At 44.1% G+C, this 26,625-nt stretch overlaps 1 protein-coding gene across 5 annotated transcripts; it reads right to left on the bottom strand.

The window, feature by feature from the left end:
- Window positions 1-904: 904 nt before the first annotated feature.
- On the bottom strand, window positions 905-25,065 carry xrcc4 (X-ray repair complementing defective repair in Chinese hamster cells 4). 5 transcript variants are annotated; one of them, XM_071465933.1, is made up of 8 exons: window positions 24,989-25,065; window positions 21,065-21,208; window positions 20,544-20,728; window positions 15,677-15,843; window positions 14,362-14,493; window positions 13,423-13,574; window positions 9,322-9,463; window positions 905-2,302 (listed from the first exon to the last, which is right to left on the bottom strand). In XM_071465933.1, the coding sequence occupies exons 2-8, from the start codon at window positions 21,204-21,206 to the stop codon at window positions 2,200-2,202; spliced, it is 1,023 nt and encodes a 340-aa protein (XP_071322034.1). In that variant the 5' UTR covers window positions 21,207-21,208; window positions 24,989-25,065; the 3' UTR covers window positions 905-2,199. The 5 variants fall into 5 exon arrangements, with proteins under 5 accessions (XP_071322034.1, XP_071322033.1, XP_071322031.1 ...); XM_071465932.1 differs by having other exon boundaries at window positions 24,933-25,057; XM_071465930.1 differs by having other exon boundaries at window positions 24,661-25,036.
- Between the last annotated feature and the right edge of the window lie 1,560 nt (window positions 25,066-26,625).

The raw sequence follows: 26,625 nt of genomic DNA, 5'->3' as shown, positions 1-26,625 counted from the left end.
CTTTTCTCACGCAGATTAAAACGCATCACATGATCAGAACCGATAGAAAACCTGCTCCGGAGGTCAGACATTAAACTCAGTCTGGATACAAAAAGATATCATTTATATATTTTATGATTCAGATTCCACCAAACCAAGAGAACCTGTGAAGAATTCAGACTTTCCGTCACAGATGTTTACATCCTAAAAGCTGAGATGACTCAAATTACATCACGTCAGGTGACAAAACTCGTCCAGTCTGGGGTCAGAACTCAAGTGGTGGAGTTCACCTTTAAAGATCATTTCAATAACATAAAACAAACAACTACTTTGTAATATAAGGACCCCTCGTTTAACCTCGTTAACGTCCACATGATGTTTTTATAATAAAGACACATGATGTCTTTATGACTTTATAACACCATGACTGAGTGTTTCCACCTTGAACCAATCACAGTCTCATAAAAACAGATTCAGACAGTCATAGAACCTCAGGAACCAATCCTGTCACCTGAAACCTTGTCAGTACAGAGAGCCAGAGTTAGCATTAGCACAACCACTAACACTGTGTCAGCCACTGCCAGTTACAAGCTAACAAACAGCACAAACAAATAAAAGATGCTAACTATGCTAACGGTTCTGATCCGTCTGCCAGTCTCTGATTCTGGTCTCAACAGACTCCTCATCTGAGTCTGGGTCTGACTGAGGCTCCAACATGAGGCTGAGTCTCTGATGTTTCCTCCTCTAACATCTTCATCCTCTCTGCTCTTTCACCTGGACACCTGGAGCCAGCAGGTGGTGGGCGGGGCCAAGGCCTGGTCCAGGTTTCTCAATCAGAGTACTCAGAGTAGATGCGCTTCAGACCAGTTTTTATGAAAACATGTTCAGGATTTTCACAGAGTTTAAAACACGTCTGGAGAGAAACTTTAAAAGTGAAAATTTTCATTTTTTATTGGTACAAATATTAAAATGACAAATTTGTAAATGCGTATAAATTACAGCTCATTACCAGTTCAAAGCACAACATTAAGTTCTTTTGAAAATACATTATGATTCTGCAAAACAACCGACAGGTGAGAAACTGAAGGACGAGCTGGATGAGAAACAGAGCAGAGGTTTGATGTGAATCAAACGGCCGTCACAGTCAGCTGGTGTGTAGAGATGTGTTAGACGATGCTCTCTACACGGACCTGGACCACAGAGGGTAAGGGTCACCAGTCATCTGCTGCAGGTATGTGTAGATGTTTTCTGATCTGACTCCACTAGCAGCAGGAATACATCATTAGTGTTTGCCTCCCACACTCTGACAAATCCCTGCTGGAAAAATGAATCCGTTTTTTTGATGTGGCAGCTCTGTGGTTAAAGGCTGGTTAGGCTGGTTGGGCTTAAACAGGGAAAGTTTTGGTTATGGTTTGAGTTAAAATGACTCCTACACTATGATTATGCAACATTTCTGGTCACGGTTCCATTAATAAACACGTGGTTTAGGTTGTGAAATGATTGTGGTCATGTTTTAAAAAAACAAAGCTGACTGCTGGTTTGAAATGAGGAATTCAATCAACCCCAACCTCCTCAATTCACAGACTTTGTCACACTATAATTCTGCCACCCGTCGTCTTTCTTTGCTCACAACATTCATTAGTAGGACGCTGTCACTTGAATACAAACAGATGTTGTTTTGAGGGAGTCGGGGTCGTTGCTCTCGGGAGAAGAGTTCTTTAATTTTGTGAAACTTTGTGATGAATAAAAATTGGTTGTAATCAAACCTCTGCTCTGCTGCACCACCATCAACACATCAAATAAAGGAATATGTTCTGGGAGCTTTGGTGGAAAAACACCTGAGTGAGACGCTTCATGTTGAGTTTTACATGAACTTGTCACCTGTCTGTTGTTTGCAGATACAGTTGTTTAAAGGTCCCATATAACATAAAGGTAGATGTCCATTTGTTTCTGATTATAAAGCAGGTCGAGGTTCACTGACCTGTTGTCACTACAGCTCCAGAGAGAAGCCTGAGAGAGGAGATATATCACAAATATATCTTCTGATGGAGATCAACACTTCAGATAAAACACAGGAGAAGTTAAAAATGGGACCTTTAATGATAAGTTCACTAAAATCCATGACCTTTAATTCATAAATCCAGTATAAAAATATCCGAGCTTTACCAATGTACATCAGTGCTGTGATCGTGTTTGTCAGGACAGTCTGTTAGTGAAGCGTCAGAAGTCCTCAAACAGGTCCTCAACTTCTGAACTTGCTGCCACAGCATCTGCAGAGCGCTGGGGGGTCTGCTGCTTACTGGATCCTGCAGGGGAGTCACTGCTGCGCAACACACACACACACACACACACACACACACACACACACACACACACACACACACACACACACACACACACAGGTCAGTGGGCTAATGAGGCTGATTTACAGGAGTTTTCCTGTTGAGACGGGAAGTGCATCATGTGGCCCATAAGGAGCGAGACTGGAAACACATGGGCGACTTTTATACCTGTGTGTAGGTAGGTAGGTGTGTGTGTGTGTGTGTGTGTGTGTGTGTGTGTGTGTGTGTGTGTGTGAGCGGCCCTGCAGCTCTCACATCTTAAGTGGTCCACGTCACATAGTAGACTACCTGTGTGTGTTTCCACGTGGAGGCTCGTGTTGTTCTCCAACTGAAGCTCAAATACTCTGTCTGCACTTGAGTGTTACATCATGTGAGGTTTAGAGAGAACTTCAGACACACAGAGGATGAAGGACGGATCAGGGAGGAACAGTGGGTGGCAGAGAAAAGAGAGCAAGAGGGGATCGAAGACCGACAGTGTCACAGCAGAGCAACTAGACTGTCCCATTTCCAAGGCTCCTTCAAATGAGGATCTGAAATGCAGCCTTCGTTTTCTGGGCAACGACGGCTCCAACAGGTGGATCCTTCATGACCCAACCTAACCCAAGATTCACTGCACGCCAGTAATGAAAATAATATGGCAGCAAACAGATGACACTTTTAAATCTAAGTACTGGGTTTCAGCTCAGTGTGAAGTGAAAACACACTACAACACAGAGTTAAGTGAGCTGAAGATAAGAGCGAAGGTAACTAATGAAAAAAGTAAACTTTTTATTCTGCTATCTGTGGTTGATTTGTCACATGACCTCCTTGTGACTGTAGATGTGTGTTCTTGAGTTTTAAAGGTTTATAGAAAGCCATCAGGCCTGAGACTTGTGTTTATGCTTTAACCATAGCCGGGCACAAGAACCTGAAATTAAGAGACACCAGCAGAAATGGAAGGAATGAAAAAATGGGCTGCACAAGGTCAACAGAATACAGCCTCCCCGAAGCCTTTCTCCTGCTGTAAACCACCCAGCACAGAGCTCCGCTCACCTTTCACCTTCCTGCATGTGAGAGTGACTGAGTCCAAGGTGACCTGAAGACCACCCACACATTCAGAGCAGCACTGAGAGCTTTAAGCCACAAGTTGCTTTTCGAAGAACTAAGAGTCAAATTCCCAGTGTGCACAAACATACTCGACCAACAAAGCTGATTCTGGTTCTGAAACGAGGACACAAATCTCCTTCCTCCAATCCAGGCCGACTGGAACCATAATGACCGAATGAGAACGGCAAGAAAAGACCAGTGTGAGAAAGGAGAAGAGAGGCCCTGAACTAAATCATTACCAACTGTATGACAAATGGTGCTGTGCTGCTGGAACCAGTTAACAGGAAACAAGAGACGTGTTCAGTGTGGAGGGGAAGCTGCTCCACGCTGCCACAGAGGACCACCAGAGACTTCAACACATGGCAGAGGGGGGATGTGACGAGAGCGGTTTCACCCCCGAGAGGTGAGGTTAAGTTTGGGGATCGGGCACACGGGATCCCCCCCACTGAGCTGGTCTGGCGACAACATGCTCACCACTTATGTGCTGGTTTGTGGTTTACGACCCTCAGAGGTTCAGTTTGGACGACGCTGGGAAGAAGGACTGGTTTTGTATAAATGAAAAAAAAAAAAAGTTCTTGTACTTAAAGGTTCAATGCACCGAATTACAACAAAGAAAACAGTTCTCGGTTCACTCATGTCCATGCAGACGAAGTTGCCTTTAATTGCTCAGGTTTGTTGACATTTCTCCTCCACCACAGAGTTCAAGAGAATTTCATTTGTGGTGTTTCCAGCAGCTCATGGTTGTTTCTTCCACCAAACAGCCAAGTTACAGGAAATATGGTCACTACCTCCCCTTCCTGAGTTACAGTGTTTTTGCAGAATGTTATAATGTCACAGTGACATTGACCTTTGACCTTTTGGATATAAACTGTCATCACTTCATTTTATCCTTATAGATATTTGAGTTAAATTGTGTCATTATTAGTGTATGAATTCGTGAGTTATGGCCAAAATGTGGGTCACAGTGACCTTTGACCTCCGACCACCAAAATGTAATAAGTCCTAGTGAATGTTTGTGGCAAATCTGAAGAAGTTCTGTCAGGGCGTTACTGAGATATCGTGTCCATGATGGACGGACAATCTGATTGGAGAAAATCCCATTGGCTGTTTGCTGAGGGAGCCAGTGTGACGCTAACATCTGGGTCCGCCTACAAAGACACTTCGTCCCTGCAGCTCTGTAAAGAAACAGCTCAAAAAACAAATTAGAGCAGCACGTTTTTTTTTTCCTCTATCTTGTTATTCATCACGTGTCTCAAACCCATGAGCAGACCTGTTATAAACTCTATTCACAGGTTCCATCGATTGTCAGAGAGCCGCCGCTCATACAACAGACTACAGAGACTGTGCTGATATCAGTGAAAAGCTAAATGCAAACACACAGTTAAAACTTGACCGGTCCCGTGTCTTGTAGTGATTATGTGTGATGGCCAGGAGCGGCGTTTGATCGCTCACAGAACCAGACCCTGTGAGGAGGAGAGAGAGCGTCTCACTGCAAACTTCTACTGGTTTCTGTTCATGGGAAAACACTTAGATCTGATGTTTACAGGAAGTACAGTGAGTCAGAGAGAAGGATGTGAAGATCAGATCAACCAGCTGTTTAATAATAAACTCAAACGTGTCCCATTTCCTAGTGAAGTATTAAACCCAGACGATGACGGTAAATAAGACATTTCGTAGCTCTGTCAAAGAGTCTGTTCAGCACAGAGCTGGAGTCAGGTTGGATTAGCTGAGCTTCACATAAAGACAGAAAGCCCGGCTCTGTCCGAGGAGAAAAAATACACCAATCAACATCTCTGAAAGTCAGTGATTGACAGGAGGATATATCTGTGGTTTTAAGAAGCTAAAACCACCTGATTGGCTGACTGTTTTTTGAGTAATCCAATAAAAATATATCAGATATCAGGTAAACACTCAGAGAAACCAAATCCTGGGCAATGCCCCTGAGGTCAGTCACTGTATAGTTGTGACGTCACAAAGTTACAGACGTACTGACAGCTCGTTTCTATGCGTCTTTAAGCTGTACCTGTGGCGGCTCTGAGCTAACGCTGAAGGCTGTGACATCATGATATGCATCACTTCATCTTCCTGCTTCCAGCACCTGCATTTAACACATCCCTGTCATTGTCTTCTGTTCATGTGGCCTTCATTTCATTCTCTGCAGGACCTTTCACTCCCTTAATACTCTGCTCTTCCTCCTCCTCCTCCTCCTCCTCCTCCTCTCTGTGGACGACCCACATGCAGAAAAACATGGAGGTAATGGAGGAAGGTGAGCGGGTTGAGTTGTGATTCAAATGGCAAAAACAATAGCTGGGTGTAGAGCTGCCAACTGCCTTAACAACCCCCCCCCCACCCTCAGACAATGTCTCTCTTTTGCAGCCAGTGTTTGCCAGCTCAGGGGGGGGGGCTTCTGCAGCAATCAAACGTCCAACCACAGCTGCTCATCGGCTCACTGCTGCTTCTTGTTGGAGCAGTCGGAGTCGGTAATGAGCCGGTAACGGGCACCACTGCCGACCACTGACAGCAGCTGGGGATGGATGGCACCACTTACAGCCATCTGCATGCAGCACAGTCGCTGGCACCCGCAGCAGCTTGGATGCAGTATATTCACCCTCTGTGAGGCAGCAACAGAAACAATGTCAGATTGAGACATGTCTTTGGAATAATTTCTATACGGCCACGTCCAAAAAGAAACTGGCAAATGTGCGATACGGGCACAAGAGCAGTAGTATTGTGAGGTTTTGGATGTGAGGCAGGGGGCTTCAGAGCTGTGCGATGGTCCGACTCTGAGTGTAGATAAGGCAACGACACACACACACACACAACAGAGAGGAGAAAAGAAGAGAGTTGTTCTTTGAGGCCACTGACTGACTCTGGCTCCACAGTTCATGTCCCAGACCTCCCTCCGAAATCCTCCTGCTGCTCTGCGCTCAGACCAGAGAAAAACTGCATTCACCAGTATCCAAGGACTTAAAGCTTTGGTTGAATAAACTATGAAAAAAGACATTTTCTCACTGCTCATATGTAGAGTAGTGAAATGGTTTGACGATATAACCCTAGAATAACAAACTGAACAATGTTCTAACAGCCAGCAACACAAAATGAGCTTAGTTTCACCTGGCAGCGTGAAATATAATTTATTTCATCCACACAGAGCTTTTTGCTCAGCATAAACAAAAAAAATCCCCCTTCAGGATCCCAGCGCCAAACCAAAAGTTTATGTCAACGGCTGGCCAACCAAACATAACCGAGTGATCCTCCTGTTTGCAATAAACCAGCTATGTGTTTTCTCCAGTGATCGAGGAGTTGTCTCCTGTTGCTGGTCAGTGAGGAGGTGAAATTACTTGTAGCTTACAACAGCAGTTCACATAGTATCAATCCATCCATCCCTCCATCCATCCATCCATCCATCCATCCATCCATCTTCTGCTCATCCGAGTTCAGATCACGGTGGCAGTGGTTCAAGCAAAGTAGTCCAGACCTCCCTCTCTCCAGTAAAGTTTTCCAGCTCCTTCTGGGGGATCCCGCAGCGTTCCACATGTGATATATAATCTCTCCAATATGTTCTGGGTCTACCCCGAGGTCTCCTGCCAGCTGGTTGTGCCTGGAAGTCCTCAAGTGGAAGGCGCCCAGGAGACATCCTAACCAGGCGCCCGGACCCCCTCGACTGGCTCCTTCAGACATGAAGGAGCAGCAGCTCTACTCTGAGCTCACTCCGGAGGTCAGAGCTCCTCACTCTGTCTCTACAGCTGAGCCCAGACACCCTGCAGAGGAAAATCATTTCAGCCGCTCGTATCTGTGATCTCATTCTTTCAGTCACTACCCAAAGCTCATGAGAGGTGAGGGTCACGCCACCTCCCTGTGGCCTCCACCTGCAGGGACAGACGTCGGGTTGTCCCTGGTTTTGGAGACAAGCTCCAAAAGGGTAGATTTTCATAGCACTGATCCATCAGTTCTACAGAGTCATGTCTAGCTGCTGCTGTTCAGCTTCTCTGGTTCTTTGTTGAGCTACTGTCAACAATTTCAAATCAAAAGCCTAACTATGAAGTAAACACTGCTACTGCACTATTTTGAAGTGAAGATTCAGGAGGAAGTGTTGAGTTTCATTCATGGTACCTTAACAATGTCTGGGGGAAGTCACCTTCATCATTAAGGCTGTTAGATGATCAATCATAGATATTTCAGGACCCGTGGAGGCTTTTCTGCTGCTGAGCAGGTAGTGTTCAGTGAAAACAGCTGCTGCTGAGACTGAAGTTCATTTGTGCTGCAGATGGTGTCAAAAAGTCTCAGTTTAATTATTTAATTTCAAACAATCCACAGGAAACAAATATCCCATTCCAGTGAAACCTCAACACAGGTTTGTGGATTGTCCAAACCTGGATAGTGACGTCTCAGTGCACTGTCCATGTGCACAAACACCGGGAGATAAACCCAGAGGAAAAGCTGTGATGTGTGTGATGTTTTCCACACACCCATTAGTGGTGCTGTGTGTTCACATAAAGTCCAGGGTGGAAAAGGTTTGTTCTCCCGAGGCGGGTTCAGCTGGCTGGCCTGCAGCCCCGGCAGCGTGTTAGTGTGGTTTCCCAGATGAACAGATAGAGAGGACGGGCTCCTGAGGGCCGGCAGCAGAAATCATAAACCTGCAGGTACAACGCTGCTCTTTTATCACCAGTAAACTGAGAGAGCTGAATTTGATATTCGCTCTCAGAGGAATGTTGTAAATGTGATAACGCCCTGAAGGAGCACAGCTGGCCTCTCTCTCCGGACACGAGACACTGCTGCGAACTGGAACCAGGTCAAACTGATGGTCAGACTCTTCCTTCTCAGCACATCTATTCATCCCTCCATCCTCCTCTCTTCTCCTCTGAGGTCACTGATGTAATAAGAGCATTTCTTTTGACTCCTCTTCAGCTCTGCAGCCATGACGTGAATGCAGCTACATGTGTGGTTTAGTGTTAGTAATGAAAACTGTCTCTTCCTCAGAGCTTCAGTTCACCTCACACGACAAACACTGCATCACTTTAATACAAGCGTGTATTTATAACTTATATAAAACTATGTCTGGTTTAAATTTGCTCTGTGTGCTTTGTATTTCTTCTACCTTTCTATCTTTGTGTTGGTTTTTTTTTTTTTTTTTTTTTTTTTTACAGTTTTGCACCTTGCACCAGTTTTACACACACACACACACACACACACACACACACACACACACACACACACACACACACACACACAGCTGTCCACATTCTTTCACATGTTCACGTCACTGATTGTGTTGTGGTCAATCAGTGATTTACAACCGACTGCTACCATACGAGTGAGATTAGCTCCGCTGCCACTTTAGCCTTGTGTATCCTTCACGTACAGCTCAACAGCAATTTGGGGGTGAGGGTAGGGGTGCGGGTGACCTCAGACTGAAAGGTTAGCATCGCAGAGAGAGCCGCTGCAGATTGGGTGTAATTACCCGACATAAAGAAGATCCCTGACAGGGAGCTTTTATGATGTTTGATTTTCCCATTCAAGAGGACACCGAGGGAGGAGGAGGAGGAGGAGGAGGAGGCAAAGGAAAGATGAGACAAAAGAGAGGAATTGATGAGGAAAATGACCTGAAACAGTTCCAGGTAGACGCCATCATCTCTACGTCTTCTACAGTAGAAGAGGGAGGTGTGTGCAACAATAAAGTTTCCTGTGTGCGTTCGGTGTATTTTAGGCTGCAGATGTCACACCCTGGCTTCATGAACAAACTTCAGAGTAACTGTATGAACAGTTTATGAGGCCAGTAAAGTGACATTAACTGACATCATAAAGCAGGAGGCTGTGGGAGGAACAACAGACAACAGCAACACAAACACTCAGTCGCACATGTCAATGACACTACGTGTGTTCCAGTTGTGATGCAGCGCAGACAGACTCGTACCTCTTTCTCTGGGAGGTCTGCGGGGTCGGTTTTTTAACCGTGGTGTCCGGGGCCCCGAGGTGACGAAAGCGCCTTTTGCGACTGGGGGCCACGTCTGTGATGTCCTTCAAGCTGTCGTCCAATGGGCTCGGAGTGGAGGCGCCTGAGGAGAACAGGAGTCAGTCAGGGTTTCTGCATGAAGAGACACATGATCTAAATATATTTTCTTCTGATTGGCTGACTGACCTGTTGTTACTAGAGCTGCAGAGAGAAGCCTGAGAGAGGAGATGTAAAACTACACTGAGATGGTTTTCACAGGGTTTTAAAACATGAATGCCAGGTTATGTAACTCTGTTACACTTTTTCAGGAGTGGAACGAATTTTGATTACATGTCAATCATCGACAATTTGAGAGGCAGCAGCCGTCACCCCGCCAACATCTGCTGGTGACTCCTTCCCTCACTCGCCTGACTCTGCCGTCATCACCTCACCTCCCTCCGTCCTTAAACGTGACGATACCAGGACGAGAGCACGAACAACAGGGAGGCACATGGGCCTGTTCCTGCAACTCAGCACGTCCCAGGGATCAAAGAGCAGAGGAACGGGAGCCAGCAGCAGGAGGAGGAGGAGGAGGATGATGATGATGATGATGATGGTGGTGGTGGAAAACGTCTCGTAAAAATTACGTGTTCTGTTGATATATTTTCTCTCCGTTCAGTTCAGTGACTGGTTTCCACATCGTCTCCACTGTCCTCCATGAATGTACTGACTAAAGTGTTAAACACTAAAACCACGACAGAGCAGACGGGCGTCAAAGTCAGAACAGATTCGATCATTATTTTGGTTTGTTAAGCTCTTGACAGGTTTTCAGGGGTTTTAAAGGTTTTTTTTTACTGTTCACTGAAGCACACGTCTTGAGAAATTACTTGTTCTTATCTCAGATCGTTTTAAACTGGCTTCTAAAAACAGTTGGCAGCAGAAATTCAGCAGCCTGTTTATAGTGGAGTTTTTATACATGAGCATATTTTTCTATTTATTTTAGTTCCAGAACAACTAACTGAGCAGAATCAGCAAATGAATATAAAAAAAGATAATGACTTTACAATACAATGCTCAGTGAGGCTGTATTGAGCTAAATACTGATGCTAACGACCCCAGCTCCTACTGTCCACCTGTCAAAGTGTCCTCAGGCAACATCCTGGACCCCACATTGCCCCTGATGGCTGTTCTGTCAATATGTGAGTGTCAGTGGGTGAGTGGGTGAATGTGACATGTACTGTAAAAAAAACACTTTCTAGGTGCAGTACATGCACCAAATGAAGTCCCCACTGCTTTTTACTGGTTGTGGCTCAAGTCCAACTTAATATCAACGATCGATTCTTCTGTTGGATCAAAACTGTGACGGTTCAGAAACAAGTTTCTCACCAGGAGCAGCAGAATCTACACACACACACACAAAAACAAACAAACCACAACTTTACTCCTGTCCCCTCCCCTCCCCTGCCCTGCCCCTGAAGCCGTCTGACTTATTGCCATAGCAACAGAAACAACATCAATCTTCTGAGCTTTTCCTCATCAGGCGCAGGGGAAAGCCCAGGAAAAGGGGTCACCTACGTCGTCCGACAGACCTTGGCGCATCAGCGAGGCTGTGGATCATTAACATGTCTGAGAAAGTGGAAAACTCAGGGAAGGCAAAAAAATAAAATACATTTAAAAAAAGACCCTCTCAGTTCCCTGATAGGTAACTTATGTTCAGCCTCCTGCTGCTGGCACGTTGATCGAGTCCCGGCCTGGAGGGAGCGGGAGTCTGAGCGCTGATGAAGTGAAACGTCAACATCAGAAGCTGCTCGTGTTAAAAGGTGTTCAGCTCGCAGGTCCACTACTCTGCATTACATAACTCCTCAGTGATGTCATGCTGAGTTTCTGAAAAACACAGCGATGCTGCCATGACAACAGCTCCTGAAAATATCATATTCAGTCATATTTTACACAATGTGAAAAGTTTTCCTGTGAACACACTTAACAAAACATATGTTTTACTTTTTTTGACGTGAAGTTAAGCTCCTGCTTCGCTCCCAGTCACTTTGAAACATGTCTAATATTCACACACGCCCCGATGAGTGATGACCCTGCAGGTGTTTCCCATCAGCCATCACGTCATCACGTCAGAGCAACTGCAACTGTAATTTTCTGCCCCATGTGACTTAATGTTGATTTACCTGCAAAAATGACTAAATGATTGACTTTCTGTAGATGATCCATTAAAGCTGCTGTCTGATAAATCTCTGTAACTGTCATGTTGATTTAGAGAATTCTCTAATGCAGAGAAAGGTCATGACCCCCAAACCTTTCTCCTCTAACTGAGGTGTCTGGAGAAGTTTCCCTTTTAAGGGAACTTTAGAGTGATAGAAATAGTGAGGCAGTTTTACTCCTTCACTTCAGAAACTGAACCTTAAAACCAGCCGTCAGGACTTCTGGAACTTTGTGCAGCAGCAGCAGCAACTGCCCTCAGCTGGAGGTTTGTGATGAGCAGCACATTCACGGAGAGGAGGACGGAGCAGAGAAAGAAGCTGCTGGAAAACTCTGAACACTGACTTTTGTTACACAATGTTCAATCTATGGTGGCCCTGAGAGCTCAAACCAATGCAACTTCAGAAAACACAGACACAAACAAATTCAGAAAACATCTTCGATTCACAGCTCATGAACTGCAAATAGTCACAACACAACTGAAGTGTTTCCAGGGGACATAAAACAGTGACGAACCTGCTGGGACGCAGCTGTTGTTCAATGTTTTGTGATTTTTTAAGGTAAAAACATTGAACAACATGTGAAGATGGACGTGTTATGATTCGTGTGTTTGGTTTCATCACTTTTTGTGTCTCCTGGAAACACTTCAGTTGTGTTGTATTTGCAGCACATGTGTTGTCAAATAGATGAAGATGTTTTCTGAATGTGTTTGTGTTTCGACTGTTTGCATGTGTTTAGTTGCAGTGGTTTGAGCCCTCAGGGCCACCATCTCTCATTTTAGGAACGATCAGCATTTGTAAATATTCATTTTGTTTTGTGAAAATACAACAACTACAGCTCACACAAGGCTTCTGAGGTCACGGAGCCGCAGACAGAAGACAACAACCTGATGTGTTTTCTGCAGCCACGGCCAGTTTTCTACCATTGCACAGTCTCACTGCTGCAGTGATATTAGAACAAGCTCACTGTGATTTCTAACAGATCATTTCCCAGCAGCCCCTGCACTGCTCAAACTGCAGACAGACCAACACCTCTTACCTGACAGAGTCAGCTGACGTCAGACTTCACACCAAACCATCTGCAGAAATTCAGCCTGATTCTAAAACGAGTCAGGGGCCTTAACCCAACAGTGTCTGTCCAAAGCTGAACCATCAATCATCCTTCACTTCAGGTTTTCCTGCTCTGACAAGTCAAATATGTGAGTGTGACCTCAATACGCAGCAGCAACAGCTGCAGGAATATTCCAGAGGGACGAACACGAATCTAACCTGAGTGAGACTGGCTCTCACACGTGGTTAAAAGCTGTGGTTTCTGATATAAGCACAATTTCTTATGGAATCAAATGGTTTTGTTTCTTTTTTGATTATTATTTCTGGGTATTTTTATATGACAGAGGAGAGTGACAGGAAACTGGACAGACAGTAGGGGAATGACCTGCAGCAAAGAGTCCGGCTGGTCGGGAGTCAGACCAGGGACTCGGCACCTCGGAGCATTTGTGTCCACATGGCATGAGCCCTAAACCTTCGTCTGCTGGGTCGCTCAGGGTCTGTTTCGTATTTTCACTTTTTTTTTTTTCCAAGTGAGCATGAACATTTGAGTTGTCTGTCAGTTGCACAGACTCAAGGTGGATGTTCACAGGAGGTGCAGTTTGTCTCGGTGTGTGTGTGTGGACACACACTCCTCTGTGTGGAGTCAGTTTTGTTTTATGGATCTTTGACATTAATCCATTTCTGGTCAAACGGACAGTTTGACACATCGTCTGACCTCCAGTAACCCCTCAAACCATTTTGGTTGAAGGACATTCAATCTAAATGGTTTGAGGGGTTACTAGAGGTCAGACAATGCAAAGTTTGAGGTGTTGGCAGATCTTACCCCGGGACTGTAAAGTCGGAGCCGAAGTCGGCTGCACCTCCTCTGGCTCCTCGTCAGTGCTCCCTCCATATTCATCTTCCTCACCCTCCTCCTCCTCCGAACCTGCTGTTTGGCCTGATTTTACTGGCTCCTTGTTTTTCTGTCCCTCAGAGCTGCAACAGAGAGCAGAGGATGTATGTGATTCACTCTGGTTTCAATATGAAGCAGTTTGAAAAATGATCGATCAAACCTTCAGGAAACACAGTTATTCACACTTTCCCATGTTTGGCCAAACGTTCGACTGGTGCCGGAGGTCACATGACTTTCAGCACAAAGGAGATGAATCAGAGGGTTGCAGCGATAAAGGAAACATGCAACATTAAGTCTGTTGAGCAACTACTTCTTTCAGATTCAACTTTGCCAGTGAGATGTTGGATGAAAGCTCCGGATGAAGCTGAAGTGACAGTTGCTGAGGAGTCAGGTGACACGTGAGCAGTGAAAGCAGCTGATGTCAGTGACTCACCGTGATGAGGCTCGAGGTGCGTTCACAACAAGCAGGTCAAAGTTTCTCTCTCACTCCCTGGAGTTATAATCATATTGTAGGACGACATCATGACCATAAAATAATGATTTTATCAGCAGCAGTTTGGGAGTGAGTGAGTGTGTGTGTGCATGTGTGTGTGTGCGTGTGTGTGTGTGTGCGTCCTTCAGTCACAGTTGTGTGGCAGCAAAGTTAACTTTTATCTGTAATCACACATTTGAACCGTCCACAGAGGCGGATCAGATTTATCAGCCAGATGTTCCTGTCACTTTTCTCCAGATGTTGTCTTGATGTGGTTTTGTTGAAATATCAGCTAAAGCATCAGTATTGAAATCACAGTTTGAAGGAGAAACACAAGCGATGATGAAACTATGACTGACTGTGACATCTGTCAACATCTGTCAACAGGACTGAGTTACCTCTTCTGCTGCAGGTGTGTGAGCGTCTCCTGCAGACTGCGGATCTTTGCTTTCTTCTCATTCAGGACCAGGATGAACCGAGAGTAGAGCTCTACCTCCAGGGCCTCTTTACCACCGACGTACCGCTTCAGTCTTCAGTCACACACACACACACACACACACACACACACACACACACACACACACACACACACACACACACACACACACATCTTAAAAACTGCAGGTCATACTCTCTCCTTCAGTTTTTCTTTATGGAAATTGACATGAAACACACATTGCATTTGGAGCCTTTTGTGATGTTTTAATTTATTTATCTATGAATTTACCCCAAATCTGAGCCAAACATGAAAACTAAGGTTCAAATTAAAAGTACTTTATTATTTTGTAAATTTAAAGTGTTTTTACACCTTTAAAACTCAATGAGCCATTCAGAAGACCCATTAAAAACACCTTAACATATTACATTTATTTATCCACTAATTTATCCTAAAGTTGGAGCCAACCTCCTAATACCTGAATAATAATCCCTTAAATTATCAATTATTTTAGAACCCTAAAAGAAAAATATGAACTTTAAAAAACACCTTAAATTATAGATTAAAGGATTTCAAATTAATGTGTACATTATGATTAGCTAATAAATGACATTTGAAGACACAGTCAGACGGGGGAGGAACTGACTTTGATTCTTTACACTGAGACACGATGAACTGAAGTGGACTCTGGTCTGAGGTCTGTGAATCACGGGGCCCCTCTGAGCCCCGGCTGTGATGGACTCACATTAACACCTCTGTCACATCAGCTCATAGCTCAAAGTGACGTATGGTTGCAGCAGACGGCCCCATGGCCCCCAGCCCGCCCCGCCCCTCCCCACACAGTGTTACATCAGTTGGGTAATAATTCAGAGGAACCTGTGATGGATTTCAGGGGAACTGAGACTTGTGATTTTAACCTTTCAGCTGTGCAGGACCATGTAAACCTCAGTGGCTCTATATAACCAGGGCCACGTATCATAACTGACTTATTCTGTCACCACGTATTGAAGTAAATCTACATAGTTACTGGATTATGAAACAACAGAGACAAACAGTCTTGTTTCCACTGCCACTGGTTTGAAGTGAATCTCCAGCTGAAAACCTCCAATAATATCATAAATATGTTTGAAAAAGAACTTGATTTGTAAAAATTTCCGAGATTTCCCCCAAACTTTCAGGAAATTCCCGAACTTTTCCAACTGGAAATCATCTGCTGTCCCTGCCTGGTCTGAGTTTTGTTCTGAGCAGCTGCAACGCTGCTGGTCGTGTGTTTTTACTCTGCACTGATGCGTTGCTGTTCTTGTCTCAGTCTCCGGTTCTCCTCCTCCAGGTTCTGGTTCTGCTGCTCCAGTGTGTTTCCCCTCTGCAGGCTGTGGACCAGTAACTGCCTCACTGCCTCCGCCGGCTCGGAGACGGCCTTCAGAGATACAGACCCCAACCTGAACTGGACAAGAATGAAAACTGAAACATTAGAGTCACTCAAAGTCTAAATCAGACATATCACACATTATTTACAGTGTGTGAGGTTTGTGTGTGTGTCGCCCACAGACTTTCATCAAATCTGTGAATGAACAGACAGAGGAGAGAGTCAGTGTTCAAGGAAAATAAAAACCATGATGACAGGTCATTCTGAGCTTCAAATAATAGCCAGAGGTGTTGACCTTTGACCCTCTGGATATAAAATGTCATCACTTCATTTTATCCTGTTTGACATTTGAGTTAAATTCTGTCATAATTATCGTGTGTGTTCATGAGTTATGACCAAACTGATGATTGAATTGTGAAGCTTTCTTTCCTCAGTTATTAAAGAAATGAAATTATTAAATAGAGCAGCCACTGTTACAACAGTGTGTGTGTGTGAAGGGAAGATGCATGTTATCATCTGATAGACACCAACTGTTCATCCTCTTCCTCTGTGTTTCCCGCTCAGATCGGGGTTTTTGCAGGTGTCTGATATCTGCCAGCTCTGACTTCACCACCTCTTAGAAATGTTCAGTAAATAAGCTCAGACGTCACAGATGAAACACTGCTCCACACGGAAACACCTCCTCTGCTGCTCCGGCAGACACACCTCATCACACACACTCTGTCAGGATTAAATCAAGGCTAATTTATTTGTATAACAGAAATAAAAATAGAAGTAAAAAGCATAATAATAATAATAATAATAGTAATAATAGTAACAGTTACATGTTCCCCTCTCATCATCAGGGCCCTGAGCTGTGAACCTTCAGGTCAGAGCTTGATGTTGTTGTGAGTCGGAGACAGCGGCGTGTTGGCTGAGACTCTGTTGATGTGGGCACATGTTGTCATGGAGACGCCACAGTTTCAAAAGCTGCGTCTGACTCATTGTTTCACACTAATTAACTGCTTCACTGAGGGGGAACCCTCAGCTCCACCTACTCTAAATTTACTGCAGAGTTAATAGAGCTGGAGGACGTTCAGGTCATTAATACACCAACACGTCTACAGTAAAAAAAAAAAAAAAAAACAAGGCTGAACAGTAACTGGGACGTCAGCTGATCACACTGGTGTCACACTGTCACTGTCACCAACACACAACACAACCTCCGTTTGTATTTGACCGTTTGAATGACTTCAGCTGATTTTTGAAGTGAATACAAACTGAGTTTAGACACAGCGGCTGTTGTAAAGATTATAACAGTAACAGTAACACCACTGGTTGATGTAAAATACATAAATGCATCCTGGGATACTTCCTACGAACCCTAAGTTCACACCCAGGTCAGCACCCAGAGCATGCTGGGTAAAACCCACCTTGTGTGACCGTATTAATTCTGTCACAATATCAGATTTTCACTACAATAACGTTATTATCACAATATCTGTGGAAAATTAACTAAAATAATTAACTATAAACTAAATCATGATAAAGTCAAATTCATCTGTAAGTTTGTTTATTGTGTGTTTTGTGTCTTTTTTGTCAAATGACTGAGACTCAGACACGAGTTCAGGGAGGTGGAGAGAGTCTGTGACCATGACTGTGCATAAACAACATAAAGAAGATGAACTGATGAACAAAACCACAAGACCAAACATCTGCCATCACCATTTTATTACATGTGTGTCATTATTATCTATATTTCATTTTTAAATATCAGTTATCATCACTACTGGACTGTATGTGTGTAGAGTCACACTTTGGATTGACTGATGACGTTCCACAACAAGAACAGAAGAACAGACGAGAACATAATGGACCCGCTGTGTGTTTGTCCCCTGGACCCTCAGAACATGTTTCTGTGTCCCGATCAGAGACCAGAGGCAGCCGAGACACGAGGGGGACAGAGGGGAAGAAGCAGGGAGTGAGGGCAGGAAGGGAGGGGTTACAGTCTGGTTTCACTTCTTTTATACCACATTTACACTTTTAGTTTTCTTTTACTGAAAATAACTGGTGGACTTTCATTTGGATTATTTTAGTTTTAGTCATAGTTTCCTATAAATATGTTTAACAACCTGACAACATGTGTGAACCTTGACAACAGCAACAACTTTCCTCCGTCACCACCTTCACGGCTCCAGCTCCACAGAGTCCAAACCACAGCTAAAGCTGCAGTGACAGCAACTTAGATATCAAAGTAAATTTAATTTCCTTTACATGTAGTTAAAGTTTCACTTTTACTTTTTATTGGGAGGAAATCTATCAGGTTTTAATGATCTCAATTAAGATGGAGGGGGCGGGGCCAGAGAAGATCCAAATTCATTTTGGTGCAGATCCAGATCTGAATTAGACTTTTTTTCTATAAAGTCTGGTTCATGTTGTTTGACACTGACCTTCTAGTTAAATATGTAAACTATTAATAAAGGTTAATTAATGTATTTAAATACTGTCGTCCTGCTCCTCCTCTGCACATCTGAAAAGCCTCATTTCTGCCTTAAAGTTGACAAGAAAAATATCAGATCTTATTTATCCTAATTAAAATCTAAAACCTCCTCAGGAGTAAGATATTAGTGCAATAAACTAAAATACTGATAGTAAATGTACTTAGTTACATGTTTATCGCAACACAAGGATTTGTTGAAGAATCCACTGTAATAAGTTTACACATCAATACGACCATCTGAGTCTGATAACACCACACAGCTGTGGATTCAATAACACAAAACCACACCGATACCAAACGTCTCAGTCATCACACACACAGAGAATGTGCTGACAAGCCGCATGACCACAGACACACACACACACACACACACACACACACACACACACGCCTGGTATGCTAACCACCTGAGGTAACACCTGTACATGTGTGAGGGTCTGTGGTGTTTTGTGGCGTTGGACAGGAGCGGCGATTAGAGGGGAGCCACTGCTGTCCAACTGCAGATGAGGCCTGTAATCATGACTCATAACTCTCTGACAGATGAATCACTGTTTTCATGTTGAGCAACAGAACAAACCTCCGATGAGGCGTCACAGCACCAGAATGAACGACTCTCGATTTCAAATCTGAACCATCGATTCATTTCCCTTTTACTGCGAAACGCACGCTACGATTTCCACTCTGTCACGGTTGCCATGGCAACAAAGGCCATGTGTCCACATCACAAATGAGTGTGTTCACACAGCTGACCCCTGAACAGAGATTATTCAGTCAATTACCAAACACATCAGGTTGTTCAACTTGCTCCGGTCACTGTTGTCACACAACAAACTCAGTTTATATTGTGAACACATGAGGTTGTTTGTTGTTTGATGAGGTCTCCTAGCAACAGTCATCCTCCAACATCAACAGCAAAAATGTTTTTATTAAGTCAAAAACAATGAAATTTTTTTTCATTATCAGTTAATCTGATCTGAAAAGTGAAAAATGTCAAGCTCAGGGCGACTTTCCGAAATGTTTTGTTTTGTCTGAGCAGAAATATTCACAGAGAACTAAAAAACAACTAATTTACATTTGAGAAGCTGGAACAAGTGAATTTTTCTGTCGTTTTTGCTTTAAAAACAGTGCAGTGGCTCCGCTGGTAGAGTCAGTATCAGTGTGATTCCGTCCTCCACTGCTGCTATAGTAAAGATGCCCCAAAACATAACGTGTGAATTCTTGATTTATGGCCAAAAAAGGGTTTTGTGAGGTTACAGTGGCCTTTGACCTTTGACCACCAAATCAGTTCCGTGCATTCATGAGAATGGGACAGACATAAAAAAAAATGATGTATTTGCGTCCATACACAATTCAACAGATTTTCTATCCTTCCTGTCCATTTAAAACCAACAATGTCAGAAATTAACACGAAAACAAGCAAAGCTCCAGATGTTTCCCTCAGCAGCTGGTGGAGACCAAACACTGAGCTAAGAGCCGGAACGCTAGACTGAGATTCATCATGTGACACAAACACCACAACGCATGAATCATCATGTTGCTCTGTGACTTGTTGTGTTGCACTCAAGTGGCAAAATATATAATTACAGCATTAAGATTCATCCTGTGGAACCATGAATATCACAGCAAACAGTAAGAACATCTGGCCAGTGTTTGTCCAGATGTGTCACCTTGGAAAAGTCTGTCAGCTCAACCAACACACAACACACAACATTCTTAGGCCCTGGTGTTTTCCACAGGGGGAAAAGTACGACTTTAAGATGAGAAGCTCAACTAAACCACGACAATACAACTGGAGCTGTGAACACAATGATGCATTTCAACACACAGCTGTGAGGGTCAGATACAGCCGCCTGTTACAGAGTCGTTTAAAGACTGAGGTGTAAACCAGATCAGGTTCACAGAGTCTTAGTTATTATTCTATTAGACCAGTTAACTGAGTTAATGTCCACAACACACAACTCAGCTTTCACTCACTTTAGCCGGAAATCAAAACAAACCTTTAAACATCCAGGGTGGATGAGGGAGATGGAGGAGCAGTGTTATCTACGCAGCACTGACGTCATCTGACACATCACCACCGTCAGCTCTAATGTCAACAATCGACTCCACACTTTACTGTGAACGACCGTTTTTTAAAAGAACCTTCAGCTCATCAGCTGAGAGGGAGAAATTTAAATAAACACACTCACACAAACGTCTGAAACACGTCTCACCGCATCGCCATACATCGACTCCAGCTGTGACCTGTGCATCACACTTCAGTCTCACTGTGTCAGAGGTGTGTTTGTGCGACACTCACAGAGATGTCCCTCTGCACCTTCTCATACGCCAGTGTGACGGTGGAGCCGGGTGGAGACGGCGTCAGGCTGAAGCTGTAGGTGATGGAGCTCTCAGTCCCCATCAGCGCCTGCTGGAGGTCCTGGACGTACCGCTCCGTCGGCATCTCCAGCTCCTCCGCCTCCTCACACACAGCCGCCTCGCTCACTGCACACAGACAGTTACATCATCAGTGACATCACACACACACACACACACACACACCTGCAGGATCTCAACAAGTCTTCGTGGACTCGAGTTTCCAGCTCCTGGTCTGAGAGAGTCCAGGCTGGTGGAAGTGAAACTAATAAATCTAGCGCAGAGCGTCGCTGTCCGAGCAGCTGAAAAGGTCAACGACTGAACTCTCTGAAAGGAGCGCAGGTGAAGTGAGAAAAGTGTGTGTGGTCAAACAGGTGAGGCATCAGGGGACCATAAATCTGTCAGGTCGGACGTGTAAAATGTGAGACAACGTGCTGTGAGGTCACGCCGGGTGACGGTTCTTACCTTCTCCTCTCCACGCATCCTGTCCATCAGTCAGCAGCAACTGGAAGCCGGAACCTAAGCCCCGCCCCCTCCAGTCCAGACGCAGGAAGTAGACAGAGTCAGGCTGAGGGGAGATGTGGATTTCGCACACTGACGTGTGCATCCCTGTCGACAAAAACACAGACACACAAAACCACACACAGTTAGAGGTCAGGTCTTCATTTAAGATACAAATCATAATTTCACCGTTTCAAATTATTTTAAATTGAACATCTTTGAGTTTTGACTGTTGGAATTAAAACGATTAACTAACAATATAATTGGCAGAGTAATCTACAATGAAAACAATCAGTTGCAGCCATGAACATGATATGAACTCATTCTCTGTATTTATTCACCAGAGACTTCTGTACCTTTGACACAACAGTCTTACACAAGCCGTTTAGTGTCTGTTCCTGAGTTTTCGAGCATACAGCATGATCATCTGCAGTAAGGGCGAGCCGAGCACAGCTGGTGACTTTGGCGTTTCACTTCTCTCTCCCTACAGGAACCAGAGTCATACTGATGGGATTTTTTTTTTTGCATCAAATGGTTAAATTGTGTTTTATGAAGTTCTTAAGATACAGATGGAAACCGAGCCAGAGAGTGTGACGCTGACATTAAGGCTCGAGGCACAGAAACCTCTGGTTAGCAGAGCTGATCATCCAGCATCTGACAACCTTCAATAAGTCATGGAAACAGGGAGAAGAGGTTTGGCTGCGTTAACAAACTGCACCTGGAACGATCCCAGGTTTCATTTCCAACCACATCAGAGTCATTTTCTGTCAAATCCGAAGTCACTGTGAACTCGTTTGGTTTGTAAAGAGCACGTTGCCTCAGATTTAACCCAGAGAGGAGAAACACTCAGAGACAGGCAGCTGAGACCTGGTGGTGGAGGTGTGTGTCAGACCTGGTGCAGACCTGTCAGGACTCCCACAGCTGTTCTTACATCATTTTCCTGGCATCTGAAGCAGCCTGCTGTTCACGTGCCAGCCAACACTTCAGCCCCCACCCACCCTCTCTCCATCACTGCAGCTTCCACCATCCAGCAAAGTAACTACACCTCCTGAAAGTGGCTCTGGTTTTACAGCAGCTACTTTGGCATGCTGTGAATTTATCTGAGCAGCAGCGTTTCCAGGGGCCGAGCTCTCGTTTTATAGGGAGAATAAAAGACATATTGAAGTTCTCCAGGGAAAATGGGTCTGTTAAACATCAGAGACCCCATAAGGCTTGGCCACGAGAAACTAAAAGCCTCCATGAGAGAAAACACACAGGGGTCGTCTGAAGTTAGCTGCTTCACAGCTGCTCACAGGACTGGAAGAGGGTGAAGCAATAAGCTATGAAACTCTTCAAAAACAGATCAGGCGCTAAATATCTAATTAATCATGTTGGTCAGACACTGTTTATCAGATTCAGTGACTGTCAGTGGGCTGAGATGAAGCAGCGTCCACTTGGAGAGAAAAGGGCCGTCTCCACCATTAGCCACTAATGTTAGCATGCCTGGCTAACTAGCTAGTCAGATAGCGTCAGGGCTAACTACAGGGGCAGTCAGGAGAGGTAAACTTCGAGGGACATCTTTGCCTGCCTGCCAAAAACCAAAAACAATGCAGTGAATCAGAGCTTTCAACCACATCTCTTGGTCTTCATGAGCAGACGAAGTTGTTTGTTTCGTTGTAGTATTTCTTCCCTGATTAACTTCATCAATTTCATGTTTATTAAATGAACCTGGGAAGAAAAAACGGATAAATTCTCAACCACCACAGACCCCAGATCAGATGTTCGCCCTCTGTCCTGATGCTGGAACGAAGGTTATGTAATTGTTAACCATCAGTTTTCCTCACGGCCGTTCGGTCGTGTAATGACCAAAGTGAGCAGGACTGTTGTAAATGATTAGTCCAGCCTCGTGCAACCGTGTCATCACAGCTGTGTAAGCACTGTAATGCACTAATACACAACCTCTCATTAGGTCTAAGTACAGGCTGAGCAGAGAGAAACTCACACCTCAGTTAGCTGGATACTAATGACTGACCACAGCAGCGTGCTTCCCAACGCAGCCGCACACATGTTTGTGCACAGCGACAACAGCAGCTTCATCTTTAACAACATCCTTTTCACACCTGCTTCACAGTCACATATATGCACAGAGCGAGGAGCTTCTCATCTGGAGAAAAAAAAGATGCTGGAAAAAGTTGGTTTGTGCATTTAAAGTCACTGTTGTGTCTCTGCATCACTGTCACAACACCACTGAGGACACTGGGGTCACGTCCTCTGTAACTTTAAATGGGAATTTCAGACTTTTAGAAAACCTGGAAAAAGTTTCTATCAAACATTTTCTCCAAGTGTTGGGTTGTGAATCGGCTGATTTCAGTATTTTGCAGAGATGACAACATCGGTCCATCCACCTCTTAGTCCAGACTGAAATATCTCAACAGCTGTTGGATTGACTGATTGACTGAAGTCTGGAAACCAGCACGTTGTTATATCCCATCACTGCTGCAGGTTCATTTTTAGTTGCAGCCCAAGATAAAGCAGAGAAAAGGAGAAAGTCCTGCAGCCGGAGACTGTTTGACATTTTGCTGGTAAATCTCTTGTCTGTTCATCCATAAACAGATTAACTGACTAATTCATCTTTGAAAATATGAATCAGCTTTATCGAGATCTGATCCCATGATCTCAGATTTTCTGTCCTCCGCTTAGAGAAGAATCTCCTGCTGGTTATGGAAACTGTGTTTGGGTAAATCCAATCACCTCATCCGCTGCGACTCAACTTCCAGATGTTTCATGGGGTTTGGTGTGACTTTCTTTCCACAGGAGTGTTCAGCTGAACCTCAGACGACAGCAGCACAGGGAAAATATCCCCCTGATCCAGTAACACACAGAGCACGGAGCCCGACGCTGGGAAACCGTGGTGAATATAGTTGGATATTTGACAGACGTTCACTGCAGATCCAGAGGGGTCTTCACCCTCAGTTTCACCTTGTGTTTGGAGCAGGGGGACGTCAGCTCACCTGTCAGCCATGGAGCTGAACCTCTGACCTCAGGGAATAACACCCTTTATATTGTACAATAGTATTTTATGAAGGGCTGTGTCCTCTCTGGGCCACGTGGCCACACGTTTTAGAATTGATTAAGAGTGAAACCCTGAAAAGCTACTGAAATAAAATCTGAGTTTTCATGAATAAATATTAATAATAAATAGACAACATACTAATCTGCACTATAAATAACCTTCTTCAATAGTTTTTAACTATTTATATCTATACAATCTATTCTTAAATGTGTGGCTACACAGACCAAAGAGCCCACAGCTCTTAATGTTGTACTAAATACTTTTATTCTAATTATTAATAACATTTTGCATGAATGTTACTCTGGCTAAACATGCTGCAGCTCTTTCTATTGGACTTTAGTGACTCTTCTGTTTTAATTAGTCTCACTGAAAATTCAGGACTTTTTTCAGTAACTTCTACATCATGTGCAACTACTGCACACAGCCTTTATATCTTTATGTTGTATATTCATACTTTGTCCATTTATAAATAACATTATTTCCATAATGTTATGATGTTGTTTGATACCTTTCATATCCTGTGATCCAGGGTTTCACAAACTTTTCTGAAACGTGTGTCTACACGGCTGAAAGCGGCACAGACCTCTACCCTGTCCGTCCCTGAAGTGACCCTCCAGCGCTGCAGTCCGGGGCCGGGGCTGAGCTCCCCGGGCTCCTGCAGCAGCCGGACCGGACCTGTCTGGAGACACACAGCCTGAAGCTACAGCACCTCCCCGGACTACACACGGCCCCCGATCCGGAACCAGGACGGTCCAGAACCAGGACCTTAGTCTGTCTTACCCACAGCTTCAGTCGCTCCCACGGTCCGTTGGTTCGCGGCGCGGAGTAAATCTCACCTTTGTGTTTTTATCGTTAACAGCTGCACCGGGAACGGCGCTTCTTACGTCATCATCAGGCGACGCAGCCGCACAGCTGATCTTTGATATCGTGGATGTGTTTACATGCAGCCTTCAAAATGTAAAAGCTGGTCTCTGAATGGGAAAAAACGTCTGGGAATAATAGTTTATTTCTTTTAGCAACGTATTTTATACATAGATGTAAATAAAAATATAAATGTATTTGATGCATATTTAAACGAGATATTATATATAAATACCTAAGCCATGATCACCAATATCAATACCGATATCAATATATTTAATTGTTAAAAGTCATCCTTTTGGATCCTTGATTGATTTTAGACAGCAGACACTATATGAACTTAATAATCAACTTATTGATATTAACATTCACAACTATTCATCAAGTTTGAAAGAGGTTTTAAGACAATTCATCTGCATATTGAGGACAAAAGAAAAACCAGACAGAGGAGCTGCTGCATCTGATGACAGGAAGTGAGTTAATGGTAATAATCTTCCCTCTGTGTTGTTTGGTTTCCTTGTCAGCGAAGTAAAGCTGCGTGCCACATGTTGAGAGGGAAATGAGGGGATTACCGAGAGAGCACAATCTGAGCTCTGCAAACAGACTCTCTTTCCAAGAATAATTGCCTTAAGAGGCTGCTCGGGCATTAGTGCTTTCTGTTGGTCTACAATGAGTGTGTGCATGATTAGTGTCCAGAGAATAACCTGAGCAGCTCTGCCAGGTGGCCTCTAACATATCATCACGTGTCCAGGTCTGTGTGAAATATTAAGGTAAATTCTAACAAAGAACCTCAACAGACCAACAAACAACAACTGACTGATCCAGAGGTGTAGCATAAAATCTGGGCCCCAAACACATGCAGCCTCAGTGGGGCTCCTTCACCTTTTTAAAGGTCCATATTTTAAACTTCTCCTGTGTTTTATCTGAAGTGGTGATCTCCATCAGAAGATATATCTGTGGTTTTAAGAACCAAAAACCATCTCAGTGTAGTTTCACATCTCCTCTCTCAGGCTTCTCTCTGGAGCTCTAGTAACAACAGGCCAGTCAGCCAATCAGAGGAGAGGATCTGAGTCTCTCCTCTGATTGGTTGGTGACTGCTTTGTTGTGACATCACAAAGTTCCAGAACTCCTCACGGCTGGTTTTAAGGCTCAGTTTCTGAATACAGGCTGTGTGCATTTCTCTGTGGACTGAGGCTTTGATACTTTCACAGTATTAATATAGAACCTAGACCTGCTTTATAATCACAAACATCATATGAGAGCTTTAATCTACCATCGTCACGCCTGTAAAAACATCTGAATCAACACATGTATCAGAGGTTATTATGTTAATCAAAAATCTGTACAATCTGAAATCTGAGAATATTCCTGCCTTCTGTTCTCATACTGTCCTGTTCCTGTGTGAAGCTTCACTGTCAGGTTTTACAACACTATGTACACATCAGGTTTCAGGTCTCGTCAAGTTGTTTTGTTTGTGTCTCCAGGCCAGAAACAAAAACATCAGGAAGCCTCCAACAGTCTGCCCTGCGTCCTCTGACCCCTCCTGCTGTCTCAGCCACAGTGAAGTCTGATGGGACTTTGTGAGACTTGGCTGCAGTCCCTGCCCTGAAGA

Source organism: Trachinotus anak, unplaced genomic scaffold, assembly GCF_046630095.1.
Source record: "Trachinotus anak isolate AG129_WGS33_773 ecotype Australia unplaced genomic scaffold, CSIRO_AGI_Tana_v1 ptg000028l, whole genome shotgun sequence".
Lineage (NCBI taxonomy): Eukaryota > Metazoa > Chordata > Actinopteri > Carangiformes > Carangidae > Trachinotus > Trachinotus anak.
Note: the sequence above shows the minus strand (reverse complement) of the source record. Positions and strands in the feature narration are given on the sequence as shown.